This window comes from Heteronotia binoei, chromosome 20, assembly GCF_032191835.1.
Source record: "Heteronotia binoei isolate CCM8104 ecotype False Entrance Well chromosome 20, APGP_CSIRO_Hbin_v1, whole genome shotgun sequence".
NCBI lineage: Eukaryota > Metazoa > Chordata > Lepidosauria > Squamata > Gekkonidae > Heteronotia > Heteronotia binoei.
The window spans coordinates 9,091,808-9,109,303 of NC_083242.1; the positions used below are offsets into that span (position 1 = coordinate 9,091,808).

General features: G+C 46.2%; 1 protein-coding gene across 1 annotated transcript in view; it reads right to left on the reverse strand.

Annotated features, from left to right (window-relative positions):
* SDK1 (sidekick cell adhesion molecule 1) overlaps positions 1–17,496 on the reverse strand; it is a 936,924-nt gene that overhangs the window by 318,607 nt on the left and 600,821 nt on the right. Inside the window, exon 16 of the mRNA XM_060260466.1 lies at positions 10,814–10,950. Within this exon, the coding sequence (XP_060116449.1) occupies positions 10,814–10,950 (137 nt within the window). The remainder of the gene's footprint in view (positions 1–10,813; positions 10,951–17,496) is intronic.

Here is a 17,496-nt window from a genome sequence, read left to right on the forward strand (position 1 = left end):
CATTTTAATAAAGGAGGAAATGAGCATGATAAAGACAGATGGGCTGTGTATTTCTCAACCCATCTGTTTGGCAGTCCATTACAGAACCACACCCGCGAGTGGTTCGGGCTGAAGGATCGTAATGAAATTTCACAGCTAGCCTGGAATACCTCTTTCCCCTCCGCCCGTTTCCCACCCCCCCACCCCCAGCTTTCAAGCAGGTACAGAGAAAAAAGCTTCCCGAGCTATATCAGTTCACTGCAGTATTCTGCTGAGGATTCTACATGCCTGGAATTTTATAAAAGGGCAGAACATCCTGCTTAAAGTAATTCTCCAGTTTATAGTGGTGACCGTGGTGACCGTGGTAGAAGCTATCCTACTGCCATGTTGCAAGTCCATAAGATGTCTTATCCGCCTCCCTTCCATTCATCATCCCTTACCCACTGCCCCAGGTGCGGTTCTGGGAGTGTTTGAGACACCAAGGAGCACCTGGGAAATGTAGTCGAAGATGGAAGACAGAAACAAAAGGAGATGGAAATCGGTGGGAAGCAGGGGGAAGAGAAACCAGGGAGGGAGTCGTCAGCCACAGTCGACAATTCAGCAGGAGAAATCGGGAGGGGGCAGGGACAGTCACATGTGGCACAAAGTTGGAAATGATGTTGTTTTATTGGAGTGGTGCTCCAGCATCCACCCAAAACTCTATGGTTAAAACACAAAGTTTCGAGTGAAATATACCTCGTCACCCAGAAGTGATCACAGTGACCCCTCGCATTTCCCCCAGATGCTGATTTGTGAAACTACAGCAGGGTAAGAGGAGGGAATTCCAGGGAGTTTTGGCACCTTAGAGGAGGAGCTGATAAACCCATTGGCTGGCCACATGGGTGTCCACTGAAAGCAACCTGCTCGTTGCAGATAGACTCGGTGATTTAGGGATGGTAGACATTTGTAATTGTGTTTGGATTGGGGCCCAATGTTACAAGCAAATTCTTGTGAGGAAAAGAACAAGAATCGAGTAGAACCTTTTGTTAATCTTTAAGGTGTTGCTCAACTCTTGCTCTTTTCTAGTGCTACAGACAGACAAAGATAGCTACCCCTCTTGATCTATCTTTTTTGGGGGGGCAGAGATTATCTTTTTTACCCTAGACACAAAGGGAGGAGTCCCAGCATCAAAATTCAACATAACTTTTTTCAAGATGTCAGACACTCCGGAACTTTTTTTTTTTGTCTGAAAGAGAATGGCATGAGAGCCATGCGTCTAACTCATTAGTCTTGTACCGCTGTCCCTTTGCGGGCCGTGTGATGAACATGTTAACGGTGGAATAATGAAGAGGAACTTTACAAAATGTCACACTATTTGGGGGAAGCGTCACACCAACACATAAATCACAGCTTTGCCAGCTCACACAGCGGTGAGTTAATATCTGCAGAGCCACTTTGCTAGCTGAGTTACAGAGAAGCTACAAGAATATTTCTATTATTATACATTATATTTGTTTTAAGGAAAGACTGGTTTGGGGCACAGCAAGCATCGGGGATGTTAGCAGCAGACCATAGCTTTCATCTGAAGAAGAAGATGATATTGGATTTATATCCTGCCCTTCATTCAAAATCTCAGAGTCTCATAGTGGCTTGCAGTCTCCTTTATCTCATAGTGGCTTACAGTCTCCTTTATCTCCCTCCCCCACAACAGACATCCTGTGAGGTAGTTGGGGCTGAGAGAGATCTTCCAGAAGCTGCCCTTTCAAGGACAGCTCTGTGAGAACTATGGCTGACCCAAGGCCATTCCAGCAGGTGCAAGTGGAGGAGTGGGGAATCAAACCCGGTTCTCCCAGATAAGAGTCCATACACTTAACCACCACACCAAACTGGCCCTCTGCTGTAGCCACCCCTCAGTATGCACCAAACTCATGGAATCATCTGGATTGTTTGGCCATATTTCCTCCAGTGTCTCATAACCTTGATCCCCAAAGCTAATTCTTTAAGTAACCCTGAAAAGCTGCTGGAGGGTAAGGAAACCCAATAAACTTACTATCTTGTGAATATGGACTAGGACCTTTGCTTTGCTAATGAACTGATTCTGATCTGTACCAAGGAGGTTCATCTATATGGGTTCCAAGGGTCCCCACATTTGACTGATGCCCTATACGCTTAGCTGCGTAAAGGTCTGTTCCCCTTTCTCTTCTTGATTTTGCCAAGTACCCCTCGCTCAGCAAGTGCACTCCACCATGTACTTCGGAGGAGTACATTTTAGATATTTTTGCCCTGATGACCACTTGTCCCAGATATCTGGGACTCTTCCGCAGATGCCTAATCACTAATATCTTGACTTCTCTGCACCCGACTACTCTGGTTGGTGGCTGAACACAATTTAGAGACTCATGCGAGGTGGTGTGGAATGAGGATTGCATTAGTCATGTCTGCAATATTCATGTGTGACCCAGTCGTGAAACAGGAACATTCCTCAACATTAAATCTGCAGGGTCATACTAAGCAGAGTTATCCCCTTGGAAGTCAATGGGTTTCGAAGGGCATAGCTCTACTCAGGACTGCAGTGCTAGTTGCTGAGATAATGTATGACCAGTCCCATGAATGTTCTCAAGAGTTATATAAATGCTAAGCATTATTTATGTGGATTATTAAGATCTGGCTTGCTTGCAATCCAGAACACATGGGTGTCCACTGAAAGCAATCGGGGCTCCCTTCCAAGCAAAAGAGTTTTGCGCCAAGGTGCAAGAGAGCTATTGATCAATTTCAAGGGCCAGATAGTCCAGACAGCCAACCATTATGTGAAACGCTGATGCAACCCCACAAAAAAAAATGTATTTCCCATTACACTCTATAAAGCACAGATTACTCCTTCCACCGCCATCCCATCCGTTTTTATGGATGTTCCTCTTATGAATTTAAAAAGAATTCCTCGTGTGGTGTCCAAAATACTTGACAAAAATGAATGGGAAGCAGAATGGAGGCAGGGTGGAATTAATAAGCAAGCCTGAAGGACTTAATCAAGAAAATGGAAGCGCAGACACTAACGAGAACGTTGAAATGTCCATAAATGAGCTAATTGTCACCCGTCTGTTTCCTGGAGCCATTCGGTTTCATTTGTTTACTGAGAGTGCAAACGCCGCTCGAGAGTGCTTAACCCGGGCCCATTCGATCGAGTGAACAGTTTGATTCAACCACAGAGCCTATTAATCTTTCCACTAGCTTAAGGTTGTGTGCTCTGTTTATATGCTGCATCTGTAGAATACTTTATTTATTCTTTTTCTCCCCCTCTCTCTCCTCTATCCACTTCTGGTGGAAGATAAAAGATCTGGCAGGAAGAGAGATTAAACTGAAAACTAATATAAACGAACCCTATTCATCTCTCGAGCACTCGTGCTTTGTACGGAAAAGTGGTTTGCGGGGAAGCCTTACGTTCATGCGAGGGCCCCGATCCTGTAAGTTCCCTGCATATCTTTAAAATTTAAATCACGAGCCCGCTCTTGACAATCAAACTGAACCTTTTCAAAGGCTGCTCCTCCCTTCAGCTTAAAACAGAAGGGACAAACAGCAAAGAAGTTTGCTGCACAGCGTAAAAAGGACAAGAGGGCTTCTGCGTGCCAGATCCTTCTGGGTTGCCCTTTTCTCCCCTGCTTCCAGAAAAGGAAACACTCTATTAAAATGTCAACAACGACTTCCCCTTTCTTTTGGAGATTGCAGTCTCTCGCCTGGCCCAGAAAGGCTGGCCAAGCTCCGAGGCAGTAACAGCAGGCAAGCCAGGTCAAGGCATTTGATAAGCCTTCATTAGGCCAGGTGGACAGAGCTAATCTTTCATTTTGTGGAAGCTACCTGGAATGTACTCCCAGGGAGGGCTTGCTATCTCTCTCTCTTCGGTTGCGACTGATGGCACCTGGGAAATTTTCATTTTTGGCCACCTGCTTTCAAAAATTCATGCAATGATTGGGTATGACATGACACCCAGACCCTAGAAACAATTATTGGCCTTACAAAACAATCTCTTAGCTTTCTTACATACGATAAAGCCGGAGAGCTGGTGAAACAGAGAATATCAGATATTGCCAGACAGAATGATCTTAATAGTACCTCAAAATGGTGTGCCCTTGTAGACCCGGTTAATAGAATAGCACCCATGCCATACTTATACCAGCTTTGAAATTATGAGTACAGGAGAATTTTTACCCTCATGAGGTGGGACACCCTCCCTTCTGCTGTCTTGGAGGGCAGATATAACAAAATACCATAATGAAGGGATAGAATCTACAATGCATGTCCTGTACGACTGCAAGGTGTACAGCATTCACCGTGAAATCCTTCCTTTTCCTGCAATCTTGCCTACCACCCTTAATCAAAAAATGCAACAACTGAAGGATCTTTTGAATGATAGGAACCCTATGGTTATACTCAAATTAGCTAAATTTGGCTGGCTTCCCACCAGAACTAGAAAGTCACTCATAGCTCTGAAGGGAAATAGCTAGGCATTTTCTTTCTCTTTCTCTTAGTCGGTAGTTTTTAAAATGTTTAATCCCATTATAAACTGTATGTATGTTTTATAATTGATTGTAGCAATTTTACCCCTGTTCTCTCAGCACAATTTATATGGGTTACTGCAACCGGCATTGGTTTTATTTGTATCGTTTTTGCTGGCTTCTGCTGTGAATAATCTTGAATTTAAACTATCTCCAAGTAGTAGGCTGAGACACACAAATAACATCTGGATGTGAGGTGTGGTCAAGGCTGTGGACTGGGTTTGCTTCTAATCTTGTTTCCCCAGACCAGGCAAAGTCTGATCAGAAACACGGGAAGGTGGTCTGCGAGCATGAGCAAGGTACTAAAATAGTGCACCCAGAGTTTAGCTGCCTCCACTACACTTCTTATGGGTCCAAGGGACTCTAACCACTACACCAAGAGAAGCCTTTGACTCCTCAGGCAGCCAAAGGCATGCCTTGGTGTAGTGGTTAACAGCAGTGCACTCTAATCTGGAGAGCTGAGTTTGATTTCCCACTCCTCCTCCATGTGCAGCTGTTGGAGTGACCTTGGGTCAGTCCCCATTCTCTTAGAGCTGCTCTCTCAAGAGCAGTTTTCTCAGCGCTGTCTCGGCCCCACCTCTCTCGCAGGGGAGGGGAAGGGAAGGAGATTGTAAGCCTCTCTGAGTGAAGGGCAGGGTATAAATCCAGTGCAGATATTCAAAGGTGCGTGAATGCAGCCCCAGAGTGGGTTTGTTTTGTTGTAGCGCGTCGATTTGGGTGCTTTTCCTGCCAGCTGCCTTCCTTATCGCTCAGCCTGGGTAGCAATTTAACTCTGTTCCATTGGACCTGAACAGCACATTTGCAGACTATGAACTCTGGGTATAAAGCAGCAATCTGGATGTGGATGAATTGCATGGAATTTCAGCTGAGGCAGTGGACGTCACTTCTTACCGGCCTCCCCCCTTCATTCCATCCCAGTGCTATAAGACCTGCTGGATCTGGACAATAAGCCATGCCCATGAGGCAGAATTAGCCATTTTAGTACCTATTGTTACTCTGTAATTTTAGATGTTATATATTTTAAATTGGTTTTTTTAAATTGTTGACTGTTTTTATGAAGCAACCCGCCCTGAGCCTGTTCTACGGGAAGGGTGGGCTAAAAATCTAATGAATGAATGAATGGAATCCCTCCATCCAACCGACTGCTTGCAGCTGTACAGAGGGTAACAGCTAAAGAAAGGGAGGCCATTGAGAAAGGTGTGAAAACAGATAGACAAAAAAAGCTAAGCCAAGCTGGTGGATCATAATAACGAGCCTTCTGTGAGATAAATTCCAGGACAAGCGTATTCGTACTGAACACTGACAATCGGGCAGGCGGGAGTGGGGGGAGGGGGCCCAAAACCTGACAGTCACATTTTGAATAATGGGTCTTCTTGCACATCTCTTCCATTTGTCCATGCCTTGCTCCTACCCAAGTCTTGTTATCTTCCTTACTCTTAATTAAAGGAAAGGCACTTTAATCCCCGTCAGGAAGAGAAGCTGAGGCTATGTGGCAAGCAATTAGTCCTCTGAAATTTAGACTAGTTAAATTGTGCCTTCGACCACATTTCAGCAGCAGACTTTTATTATGAGCGATCGTACCAGACGGACTTTAAAAATATGCTGCGGATGGAGTTCTTAGCATTCAGCCTTTGGAATGAGGGAACAGTCAGGGCATTCAGGCCACAGTTTGGTGACAGCCAGGGGTGGAATTCTAGCAGGAGCTCCTTTGCATATTAGGCCGCACCCCTGATGCAGCCAATCCTCCAAGAGCTTTCAAAAAAGAGCCTTGCACGCTCTTGGGAGGATTGACTACATCAGGAGTGTGTGGCCTAATATGCAAAGGAGCTCCTGCTAGAATTCCACCCCTGGTGACAGCTATGATATCAACTGAGTGTGTATGTGTATGAATATACAGGCTTATTGATGACGTACCCACACCATGTTAAAACACCACAGCATTGTGTCTGCGCACACTTGGAAATCAGGCGGGGGGGGGGGGGAGAATCACACACCAACACCTCTCAGCCTTTATCTGCATAACGGCAGGCAGGGATTAGGATGCACGACACCGTCTTGTGGCACCGCTGACAGTTAAAGAGCTACCAATACGAGCCAACGAGCTCGTGTGAAGCATGCGTAAAAATCTGTGACCGTTCAGATACTGCGAGGGGAGCACCTGTGCCACCAGAGAGAGCGAGTGGAGACTGCGCAAGCAATTTCCTATGCAAAGTACAGGGGAAAGTTTGCACGCAGGAGACAAAGGAAAGGGAGGGGGTGTTACTCCTAGGTACAGAGCATGCTTTGCATTCAGAAGGCCCCAGGGTGAATCTGTGGCATCACCAGCTAAAAATTTCAGAGAGTGGATGCTCGGAAAGGTCTTTCTCTGCTTTAGACTCAAGAGAGTTGCTGCCAATCACAGTAGAGTGAGGGTCTTCAACAGGCAGCTTGTGAACTACCTGTAGGGCGCTGGTTGTTACAGAATAGCTTGGGCATCCCTTAGAACACCAAGTAAAAGATTGCAAAAAGATCTTGCATTAGGCTTTTAAAAAGCTTTTTACTTCACAGGATGTTTGTTGGAGCTGCTTAGCTGAACGCGTCATATCTTGTTCTGTTTCCAGGACGCATGGAATTCACTGCTATGGGAAGCGGTGGTGGATACAAGCATAGACAACTTCATGAGGGGATTGGATCAACATCTGGAGCAGAGGTCCATCAGTGGCTATTAGCCACAGGGGATTGATAGAATTCTCTGTCTGGGGCAGGGATGCTCTGTATTCTTGGTGCTTGGGGGGGGGGGGGACAGTGTGAGGACTTCTAGTCCTGGCCCCACTGATGGACCTCCTGATGGCACCTGGGTTTTTTGGCCACTCTGTTACACAGAGTGCTGGACTGGATAGGCCATTGGCCTAATCCAGCATGGCTTCTCTTATGTCTGGGGCAGTGATGCTCTGTATTCCTGGTGCTTTGGGGGGGTGGGGGGCAACAGTGGGAAGGCTTCTGGAGTTTTGGCCCTGCTGATGGCACCTGGGTTTTGGCCCCTGTGTGACACAGTGTGGTGGGCTGGACAGGCGACTGGCCTGATCGAACATGGTTTTTCCTTATGTTCTTAACAAAACTTGGTAACATGCCCTGGAAGGAGGAGAGAAGCAGATAGGGGTACTTTTTCATTACTCTGAAGTAGTCATTAAATAAAGGGGTAGTGATACCTGCAGTAGACAATAATGAGTTAGATGAACCTATTGTCTAATTTGGGATGGGCAACTTCAGAAGTTGTGTGTGTGTGTGTGTGTATGTATACATACACACCTATATATATATGATTTCTTTTCAATGGAAAATATAGAAATAAAACTAATACAGATGAAGGTCTGAAATACAGACTACAAAACTATTATAAAACATCAAAATTAACTTCTCATTCTACACAGGAAAGCATTCCATTTTCCTAATTTGTCAGACACTTAGCCATGTCGCAGACAAGTTAGTTTACATAGGCAGATATATTCTACTAATTTCCCTTTCTTTGGAATTATGTTCTTCTTTCAGTTCTGAGCAAATATTCGCCTTGGATTTTATGACATTAAGAACAAATCCATAAACGTCTTCAGAAAGGAATTCTAGGTGACGTAACAAAAACAACAACAAAAACCCTTAGGGGATTTGCTGCCAGTGAATGTACTCATGGCCATGGATGTGGATAGAGTGGACAGATTGATGAGGGAGAAATCCATTAACAGCTCCTAACCGTGGTGACTAAAGGGAATCCTCATGGTCAGAGGCAGTCAGCCTTTGAATTACCAGTGCTAAGAAGCAACATTAAGGGATGGCTCCTGAGAATCTACAGCGCAATGCTAAGGAGAACTACTCCAGTCTAAGCTCACTGCAACTCTCCTTAGTAACTCTCCTTCGCATAGCACTGCTAGTTGGTAACGGTGAGAAACAGGTTACTGGACTCAGATGGATCACTGGTCTAAACCAGCAGAGTTCTTGTTATGCTGCTAACATTTCCACCAGTCCAAAATGGCATCCCGTAGGGACATGAGATGAGCCGTGCTGGGTCAGACTGGCGGTCCATCTCATCCACCATCCTGTCTTGCACAGTAGTGAACCAGTTCTTCACGATATCCAACGACAGGGCATAGAGGAAGAGGCTTTCTCCTGATGCTGCCTCCTGGCACTGGTATCCAGAGGTTTACTGTTTCTGAACACAGAGGTTCCCCTTCAGCCACCGCCACTGATAGACCTGACCTCCGTGGATCTCAAAAGAATCAGACTGTTCCAAAGGCAAGAAGGGACCTCTTTCTCCAAACCTTGCATCCTGGGCTCTTTTTGTTTGCGTGCTTACCAACACAAAGGTGAGTGAAGTACGTGTATCTGATATGCTCAGAGACCCTTCTAAGTGATCGATTACAATGCCATCAGCGAAAATCATTGGATTTGTCTGACAGCCAGTGAGAGTTCAGAAAATCCCTCAGTACTCTACAGGATTATTGAAGCAATTTCTGTAGGATGTTATCAGATCTCTGCTGAGCTCCTTACAATTTTTTTCAGTGGCGAACGACTGTACTTTCTGGCTGACAGCATGGTGGCAATTTCCGGGGCTGATTCCCCAACCCTGCGCCCCGAACTCCTCTGTCCAGAAGCCATTGAGAACTCTGTTCACAAGCCCATCTTTGTTAGCGACAGGATTGCATTGAGATGCTAAAGCATGTCAGCCAAGTTTGGACAGAGAAACAAGAGTGAGATTGACGTACCCGGCTGGGGCCCCGGTGACCCTACTTCGGTTCGGCAGGAGATTTAAAAGGGGAAAAGCTGCAAGCTGGTAACCCTAAAGGGATTTCCCCCATCCCATACCTCCGTCTGTGAAGGAGAGTGCAGCTAACTTTAGGGTAAAGATGAGCAAAGAAAGAGTTTGCTATGGAGGCTACCCGGGCAGTTGAGAAGAGCAGGCCTACCTGGGACGTCCCAACCATTCAGCTGAGCTACGGCAAGGGAAGCTGGCAAGCAGGAATGGCCCTAGACTGGCACCTTAGGGAAGGCCAGGTGTGGCTTTCTAGCAGGAGCTCCTTTGATTTGTGGATGTTCTCTCCCCTCATTGGTGGATCTGTATAATATGGCATGTAAAAGGAAGATACAAATGATCCTAAGGGACCCTTCTCATCTGGGCCATTTGCTTTTTGAGATCTTACCGTCAGGTAGACGATATAGAGTGTTGAAGGCTAGGACAAACAGATTTAAGGACAGTTTCTATCCAAGTGCTGTGGTTAGGCTAAATGCAGGGTTATGAAGGATTATCTGTTTTAGATGTATTTAATGGTTTTAATGGTTTTAATGGTTTTATGAATGTTTAATGGTTTTATGAATGTTTATTTAATGGTTTAAATGGTTTTAATGGTTTTATGAATGTTTATCCGTTTTAGATGTATTTAAATGGTTTTAATGGTTTAAATGGTTCAATGGTTTCAGATGTATTTAAATGGTTTATGAATATGTGTGTTTGATGTGTTGGTATGTTTGTGGAAGAGCACCTCATTTCGTTGCTCTCTTTTTGTTGAGAACAATGACAATAAATTCATCTATCTATCTATCTATCTTTGCATATTCGGCCACACACCCCTGATGGAGCCAGTCCTCCAAGAGCTTACGAAAAAGAGCCTTGTGAGCTCTTGGAGGATTAGCTACATCAGAGATACGTGGCCGAATATGCAAAGGAGCTCCTGCTAGAATTCCACCCCTGGGCAAGGCTTCCGGTGCTCCCCCCTGCATTGATAATGCCAGCAGGTCACATGGGGGGCACCCAATTCAGCGCCCTTAGAGGGCAGGCGCCCTAGGCAATCACCTAGCTTGGCTAGCGGCAGGGACGGCCCTGCTGGCAAGTGAAATAGTGCTTCAGTTGGTCCCTCCCCCCAACGAAGTCCCTGCTTCCATGAAAACAGCCATCAGCCAAACTTCGGAACAGCACCAGAGCTCGGCAATTGCGCTCCTGAGCAGGGAACATCAAGGCAACCGACTCTGGCGTATTAACTCCCAACACAAAGCCCTGTGTAGCCACCTGAAAAGCATCCGTGGCTGAGAAGGGAGCACCCGATTAGAACCCCCAGCATAGCAGAACAAGCTAGAGCTCACTTGGGAAAAGGAATTATTATTCAGAAGATGTCTATAATAAAATCCACCGCTAAATTTGCCATCGAAGGGACAGACGGGCAGGGCGGCAGCTTCTAATGTGCTCTACCCGGATATACGGAGAAGAAAAGGAAAGTGAGAAGTTTTTGAGGGAAGCAGAAGCGAGCGAAGATCACCTTTTGGGAGGGGGCCATACTCACTGTTCTCGGAGAGCTCTACGATGTAGTAAAGCACAGGGCTGTTTCCGTCAAAGGGGCGCACCCAAGAAAGGATCACGCTGCGGCTGAAGGAAGAATTCAAGGTGGCCAGAAGGTTTTGAGGGGGGTGAGGCAGTTCACTGTGAAAAGAAAAAAAAGCAAACCGCAGGAAATGAAGCAAAAAAATCCAATTATAATTTTCTAGGGACCTCAAACCTGAAGTTGCCAGCTCTAGGTTAGAAAATACGTGGAGATGTTGGGGGTGGAGCCTGAGGAAGGTGGGGCTTGGGGAGGGGAGGGGCTTCAGTGGGGTACATTGCCAGAGTCCACCTTCCAAAGTGGCCATTTTCTCCAGAGGAGCAGATCTCTGTAGCCTGGAGATCACTTGTAACCAGTGTTCCCTTTAAGCTGAGTTAGCGTGAGCTAGCTCACAGTTTTTTAGCTTACGGCTCACACATTTTTGTCTTAGCTTGGGGGGAAATGGTCCCAGAGCAAACTAGTTTATGCAGCAGCTCACAACTTTAATGCCAGTAGCTCACAAAGTAGAATTTTTGCTTACAAGTCTCCCACAGCTCAGAGGGAACATTGCTTGTAATCCCAGGAGATCTCTAGCCCCCACCTAGAAGCTGGCTATCCTGCCTCATTTGGAAGAGAGCTTACAAGCTTGTAAGAACTCAGATGGGAGCCATGATGGATATAAATGGGTCAACCTACTGCCAAAAATGAAATAAAAAATAAAACCTTCAGAGCAACACCAAGTTTTGTCTGGCTCTCAGTGATGATTTACACGGAAATTCCTACAGTTGACGCTTAAATAGCTAATGGCACTGTTACTTAATGTGGGGGAAAAGCCAAGTTTCAAATTTGTTTTTTTAATTGAGACAACTTGGTCCATAAATTCTTTTTACAGCCGAGTCCTTTGTAATGGAATAGCTGTAAAACATATGAACAGGAGACCAAAGGGGGGGAGGGGGAGGAAGAAATGATTTAAAGTGGGATTTCCAGTACAGGGACGAGGAGAAGGCACTTCTGCCACCCATACAGAGCTCCCAATCAAAATTACTGAACATACTCGTAGGCTGCTCCCATCTCAAAGACAGTCTGGGCTCTGGCTGGCATGCTATGTCCCCTAGCGCAATGGTGATTTTAAAAAAAAGACAGACAGACACTAAGGGTGTTTTTACATTCAGTTTGATCCAGAGTTTTAGAGTTTTCAAATCGCCTGCCACTGTTCCATTCTAATTATTTTCCTTTTACATTTAAGCATTTCAATTGTGTGTGTGTGGGGGGGGAGTCTCAAATCAGAGGGCAGCCGGAACACCAGTGCTTAGTTAAATGTATACGATTGCTTGGAAAACGTGTCAACACTGCAAAAACAATACAAATTTAAATTACTTGATGAGGCAAGCAATGATATGTAAAAATTTCAAGTGCTGTCAGTTCTCATGCAAATTACTGCACCTTGTGGTGGCTTTTGGAGGAGTCTTTTAAAACACAGGAAAATTTCTACAATACAAGTTTGAAACGCCTGTAGGGAAAAGACCAGATCAAAACTAGTGTTGAGAAGAACATTGCAGGAGCAGCTCCAAAACGCATCTCACTGAAACAAATGTAGATGCTTCGGGCAGCAGCGATGCAAAACAATTGTGAGAACGTTAGGTAATGTCAAAGGTGAGTTTCCAATGTGGTGATAGAGAGCCACAAACTGTCAGTGTAAAAACACCCTAAGACACAATATAAAACAGGGGTGCCCAAACTTGCTTAATGTAAGAGCAACACAGAATAAATGTCAAATGTTTCAGAGCTGCAGGGGTGCCCAAACTTGCTTAATGTAAAAGCCACACAGAATAAATATCAAATGTTGAGAGCTGCAAGACATGAACGTCAGGTGTTTGAGAGCCGCAAGACATGACTATCAAATATTTGAGAGCTGCAAAACAGGGAGGTTGGGAGGGAGGCAGATAAATGGGGGGGAGGGTGGAAAGAAAGCAACTTTAACTTTTTAATTAAAACCCCCCACTTCCAGTGATATAGTATCCTGATCTGGTGCCCCTTTAATGGTAGCCCAATATCTGCCACCTGTGCTATTAGGTAACAAATGTCCCACTTTTCTTTTTTTAAAGCCAAAGGTGCGCATTCTTGTTTGCCCACGCACAAGAGATAAACAGACCTTTTGCATTTTCCTCCTCAGCAGCTATGACATCTTGGGTTGGCCCCACTTGTGGGGTCAAGGACCTGGGGCTCTTGCTTCGAAGCATTCCTTTTTTAAACAGAGGGCAAGACTCTCGCTCAGGAAACGGAGAGGAACGCCACCAGCTTAGCAATTCATCACTGCCTCCTCGCTGGAAGTTCTCTCTCAATATCAATTATCCCTGACCCTGGCTGGTCAGACCAAAAAGCGGTAATTGTACTTGACATTCTGTAATTAAAAAATGTACTCATTTCTTCCCATAATTTATTAAGCTGCCGTACACTTAGCGCTATCTGAAAAACCACAGCAGGTCCACATTCATAAACAAAGAGCCGTTGAGGCCCAGGGAGGTGGTTTTAAATCAGAGCCATCCGGAGCCAGGCGCGGAATTGCATATCCTTCCCTGTGGTTGAAGGGAAGAGCAGAGAAACAAATTTAATTTTGAATTAACTTGGAACTGCGGTCCGTGTTTTATTGTAGCCCACGAGGGTGCGCAACCTGAACTTGAAAAATGGTGTGATGCGTCCGGGCTGGTGCAAATGATTCTGGGAAAGAGGAAAGGGCTGTCCCGATGCTGTTTATTAAACTCCAAATCAAAAAAGACAAAAGAAATGCTTTCCGTGGACTCAGGCGGCAGAAGATTTGAATGCATTCTAAAACAAGTGCAAAGGGCAATAACTAATGGAGATGACTTTAGAAACGATGGGGCCTGGTGCAAAAAAAGAATATTAAATTATGGGTACTACTGTTTTCTGAGTCGTATTCAGTCCAGGAATGAGATATGCGCAACGAATGCTCCAAATGGATTTTCAGTGCAAATGTAACGGCTTTTTTCTTATGGGTGGTTGTAATATTTCCCCAACAAATCCATAAATGGGTACATATTTATCATATTTCCCCAGGCCTGTTGGCTGCCATTTGTTTCCCCTGCCTTCTGCTGCTTCGCTACCTATTATTTTCAGGTTAGATCTCCTTTCTGCTCCCCAGTTTGAATCCCAGCCAAAGAGCAATCACATAGCATTGTGTGCAATGATGCATAGCTAGTCAAACCTGGATACATACAGATTTCAGCAAAACCAAATACTTCCTGGACAAGTCCTAGTCAATCAGGGACCACGCAGTCAACTGATGAGAGCATGAAGGGCACACTAAATGTATTCAGAACGAGGAAAGCACCAGTGTCTCAAGGAGGAAAACACTTCTTGGCCTTTTTAGAGTGCGCAGAATCTTATCTGGGAGAACCGGGTTTGGTTCCTCACTCCTCCACCTGCACCTGCTGGAATGGCCTTGGGTCAGCCAGAGCTCTCTTATCTGGGAGAACCAGGTTTGATTCCCCACTTTTCCACTTGCAACTGGTGGAATGGCCTTGGGTCAGCCAGAGCTCTCTTATCTGGGAGAACTGGGTTTTGTTCCTCACGCCTCCACTTGCACCTGCTGGAATGGCCTTGGGTCAGTCATAGCTTTCGTAGGAGTTGTCCCTGAAAGGGCAGCTGCTGTAAGAGCTCTCTTAGCCCCACCTACCTCACAGGGTGTCTATTGTGGGGGAGGGGGGAAGGTAAAGGAGATTGTGACCGCTCTGAGACTCTGAGATTCAGAGTATAGGGCAGGATATAAATCCAATATCTTCTTCCCCAAATCACTGGAAAAGCGAGTAGGATATGAGTAGGCACTAGCTCACTGCTGCCCTCTGACCCCTCCTCTCTCTCCCTTTGTCCTTTAACAGTCTCTGCCCATGGCCTTCCATGGAGACACATGTCTTTGCAGAACTCTCCTGTAGAGACAATGCCATCATACCTTATGTTGTGACCCACCCCAGCGGCGTCACTAGGGCGGGGCCAAGGGGGCCATCGGCCCTCCCCCAGAGCATTCTCATTGGCCCCAGGCACTGACCCATGACCCCGCCCCCCAACAGGAAGGGGATGGCCCTGGGACTAGAACGCTGCTGCTGTGTGTGGGCTAGCCAGGATTCTGAAACCGGGGCCGCGCTGCCGCCGGCTCAGCTAAAAGCGTGTGGGTGAGTGGGGGAAACTTAAATGCCGCAAAACTGGTATCTTGGATTACGGGGGCTGGTCATGTGACCAGAGGGTGAATGAGGGAGGGGCCATGTGAAGTGGGCGGGGTTGTGTGCAGAGGGGGTGACGCAGCCCTCCAAAAGGGGTGATGCCCAATGGGGGGTGTGTGACTTGAATCAGTTACACCCCAGGGTGCAACCCACCCTAGTGATGCCTCTGACCCACCCTGAGACTGCTTGCGGCTCTCAAAACACCTGATTGCGGGGATGGGGGCATAGAAATAAAATAAATAAATGCATAGATACATACCCCGCCACCCCCCTACAATGCCAGACAAGGAAAGTACTCTTTAGAAGAGGCTTCTTTCTCTCCCTTTGACTGCAGTTAGAACATGAACTAGATCAACTCAAAGTTTTTACCCTTTACAATATACTCGTTGGGAGATTTATTTATTGCACTCAGTATCACACTTCTTTCCAGGAGTCGTTTTGTAGCAAAAAAGGTGGTGGAGCTCATTAGCATATGCCCACCCCCAGCCAAAAGCAACTCAATGCAAGAAAGGAGAGCCCCAGGCGAGCGAGGCCTGCTTGGGCTGGCTAGAGATCCATGTGTGGGTCAAAAGGCCAGCAAGCCACCCACCACCCAAAATCAAATAAGAAGTGGAGAAAGGGTGGTGCGGGCTTCTCCAGGGGTTAATGAGGGCTGCTGGGGGCGTGGCAAAGCCCCTGGTGGCTGTCTGGCAGCCTGCTCTCCTAATCTAGGGATTGTTATGCAGCTACTCTCTCTCTCTCGGCTTGGCTTCGCGAACGAAGATTTAAGAAGGGTGCAGTAGTCCACGTCTGCTGCAGGCTCGCTGGTGGCTGACAAGACCAATGCGGGACAGGCAGGTCCGGCCACAGTGGCTGCAGGGAAAAGTCTGATTTAGGGTTGGTTTATGCAGCTACACCTACTATTCAATGGACAAGGTAGGTGGGGGAAAGGTTCAGGAGCTGTGCTCCTGTGAGCTCCTGCAGAATCTGAGGCCTGCTTCTTTCATTGGCAAAAAACTCTGCTATACTAACCAAGTATCTCAATAGAAACAAGGTCCAGAATTGCAGAGCTGAAGAATTACTGTCCATAGAGTTGCAGATTTTCTGGCTATGGTAGAGGTTACTGAGTAAATTACATACCCACGTTTGCAGAAGAAACCTGCCATCACACGCATTCACTAGTCAAGTCCATTTAAAAGTAGACCGGGAGGCCCCTGTTATAAAATGCTGGACACTGTGCTCTCGCCGAGCCTGTTTCAAATGCTGGATTGTGCCGTAGAAATGTAAAGGGACTCTCTGACTTCCGAACCACTGAACATTGAGCTTGTCTATGCTCATTAGAAAAGCAGACTTTGAACTTCAACTGGGGAAGGACGGCCCAAATTAATGCTCCTTTTAAGCTATGTGGAGATTAAACGCAAGCTTCTGTTTAGGACTTGCTTTGCATTGATTATCCCTGCCCGGCTCCCAGTGCATTTCTTAATATTAATAAAGCCAAAGCGTTGGTTGAGTTTTTCAGTCTCCACTACACCTGACCTTCTCTAATACGCTGCGCGCTCATTAAAATGGATACCTTGGTGCGAGCTCATTTTGCCTGTTCAACAACGCGGGAAGTATAAGTAGTAACCTCTGACTGATACTGGCTATCGCAAAGTGGTCAACGGGTCATTCGAAGCGGTCTCCTGAACCAACTTCGCGACGGTAACACATCAAGAAACAGATGCCTTTGGCAAATCTGTTAACTGCCAGTAACAGATGATGCTTACATACCGAAGTCCCCAGAGGGAAAAGCAATCAGCACACAAGAAACACGTCTCTCCAGAAACGACCCTTTATAACTGAAGAGGAACTCTTGAGGGAACCAAAGTATTGCTCTCTCTATGCGTGCAGGAGTGGAGATTAACAAATATTAATCTCTCTTTAACCAAGGCTTGCTTCTGCATCATGCGTAGAGGCACTCTACGGAAACCATCGAATGGAGAGGATGATAAATGAGTTGCTGCTGCCATCGTGAATAGCGACGCCCAGGGTACGCATGGCCTGTACAAAACGTCCTTCCTTTTCTTTACGTCCGTGAAATTGATTTGCCCAGCTGAAAATATTCACTGGACTTCAGGCCAAGGTCAACTGCTATCGGGGACAGCCTTCTGCAGCAAGTCAAGATGGAGAGACCCCAAAACAGGGGTGTCAAACTCATTTGTGGTGAGGGCCGGATCGGACATAAATGAGACCTTGTTGGGCCCAGCCGTGTCGAGCTGGGCCATGGGTTTACCTATTTAAGATTAGGTAGCAGAGATATAAACTTTATAAAGGACACGGACAAACAAAATTAAAGTAAAATGTGCTTAAAATATTAGTACTCATTGGTCTGAAAGGTGCTTTCTTCGTATCTCTCCCATGGGATCCAGGGAACTGGGCAAAGGAAGCTCTGGCTCTTTCCCTCCTTCCTTGGGA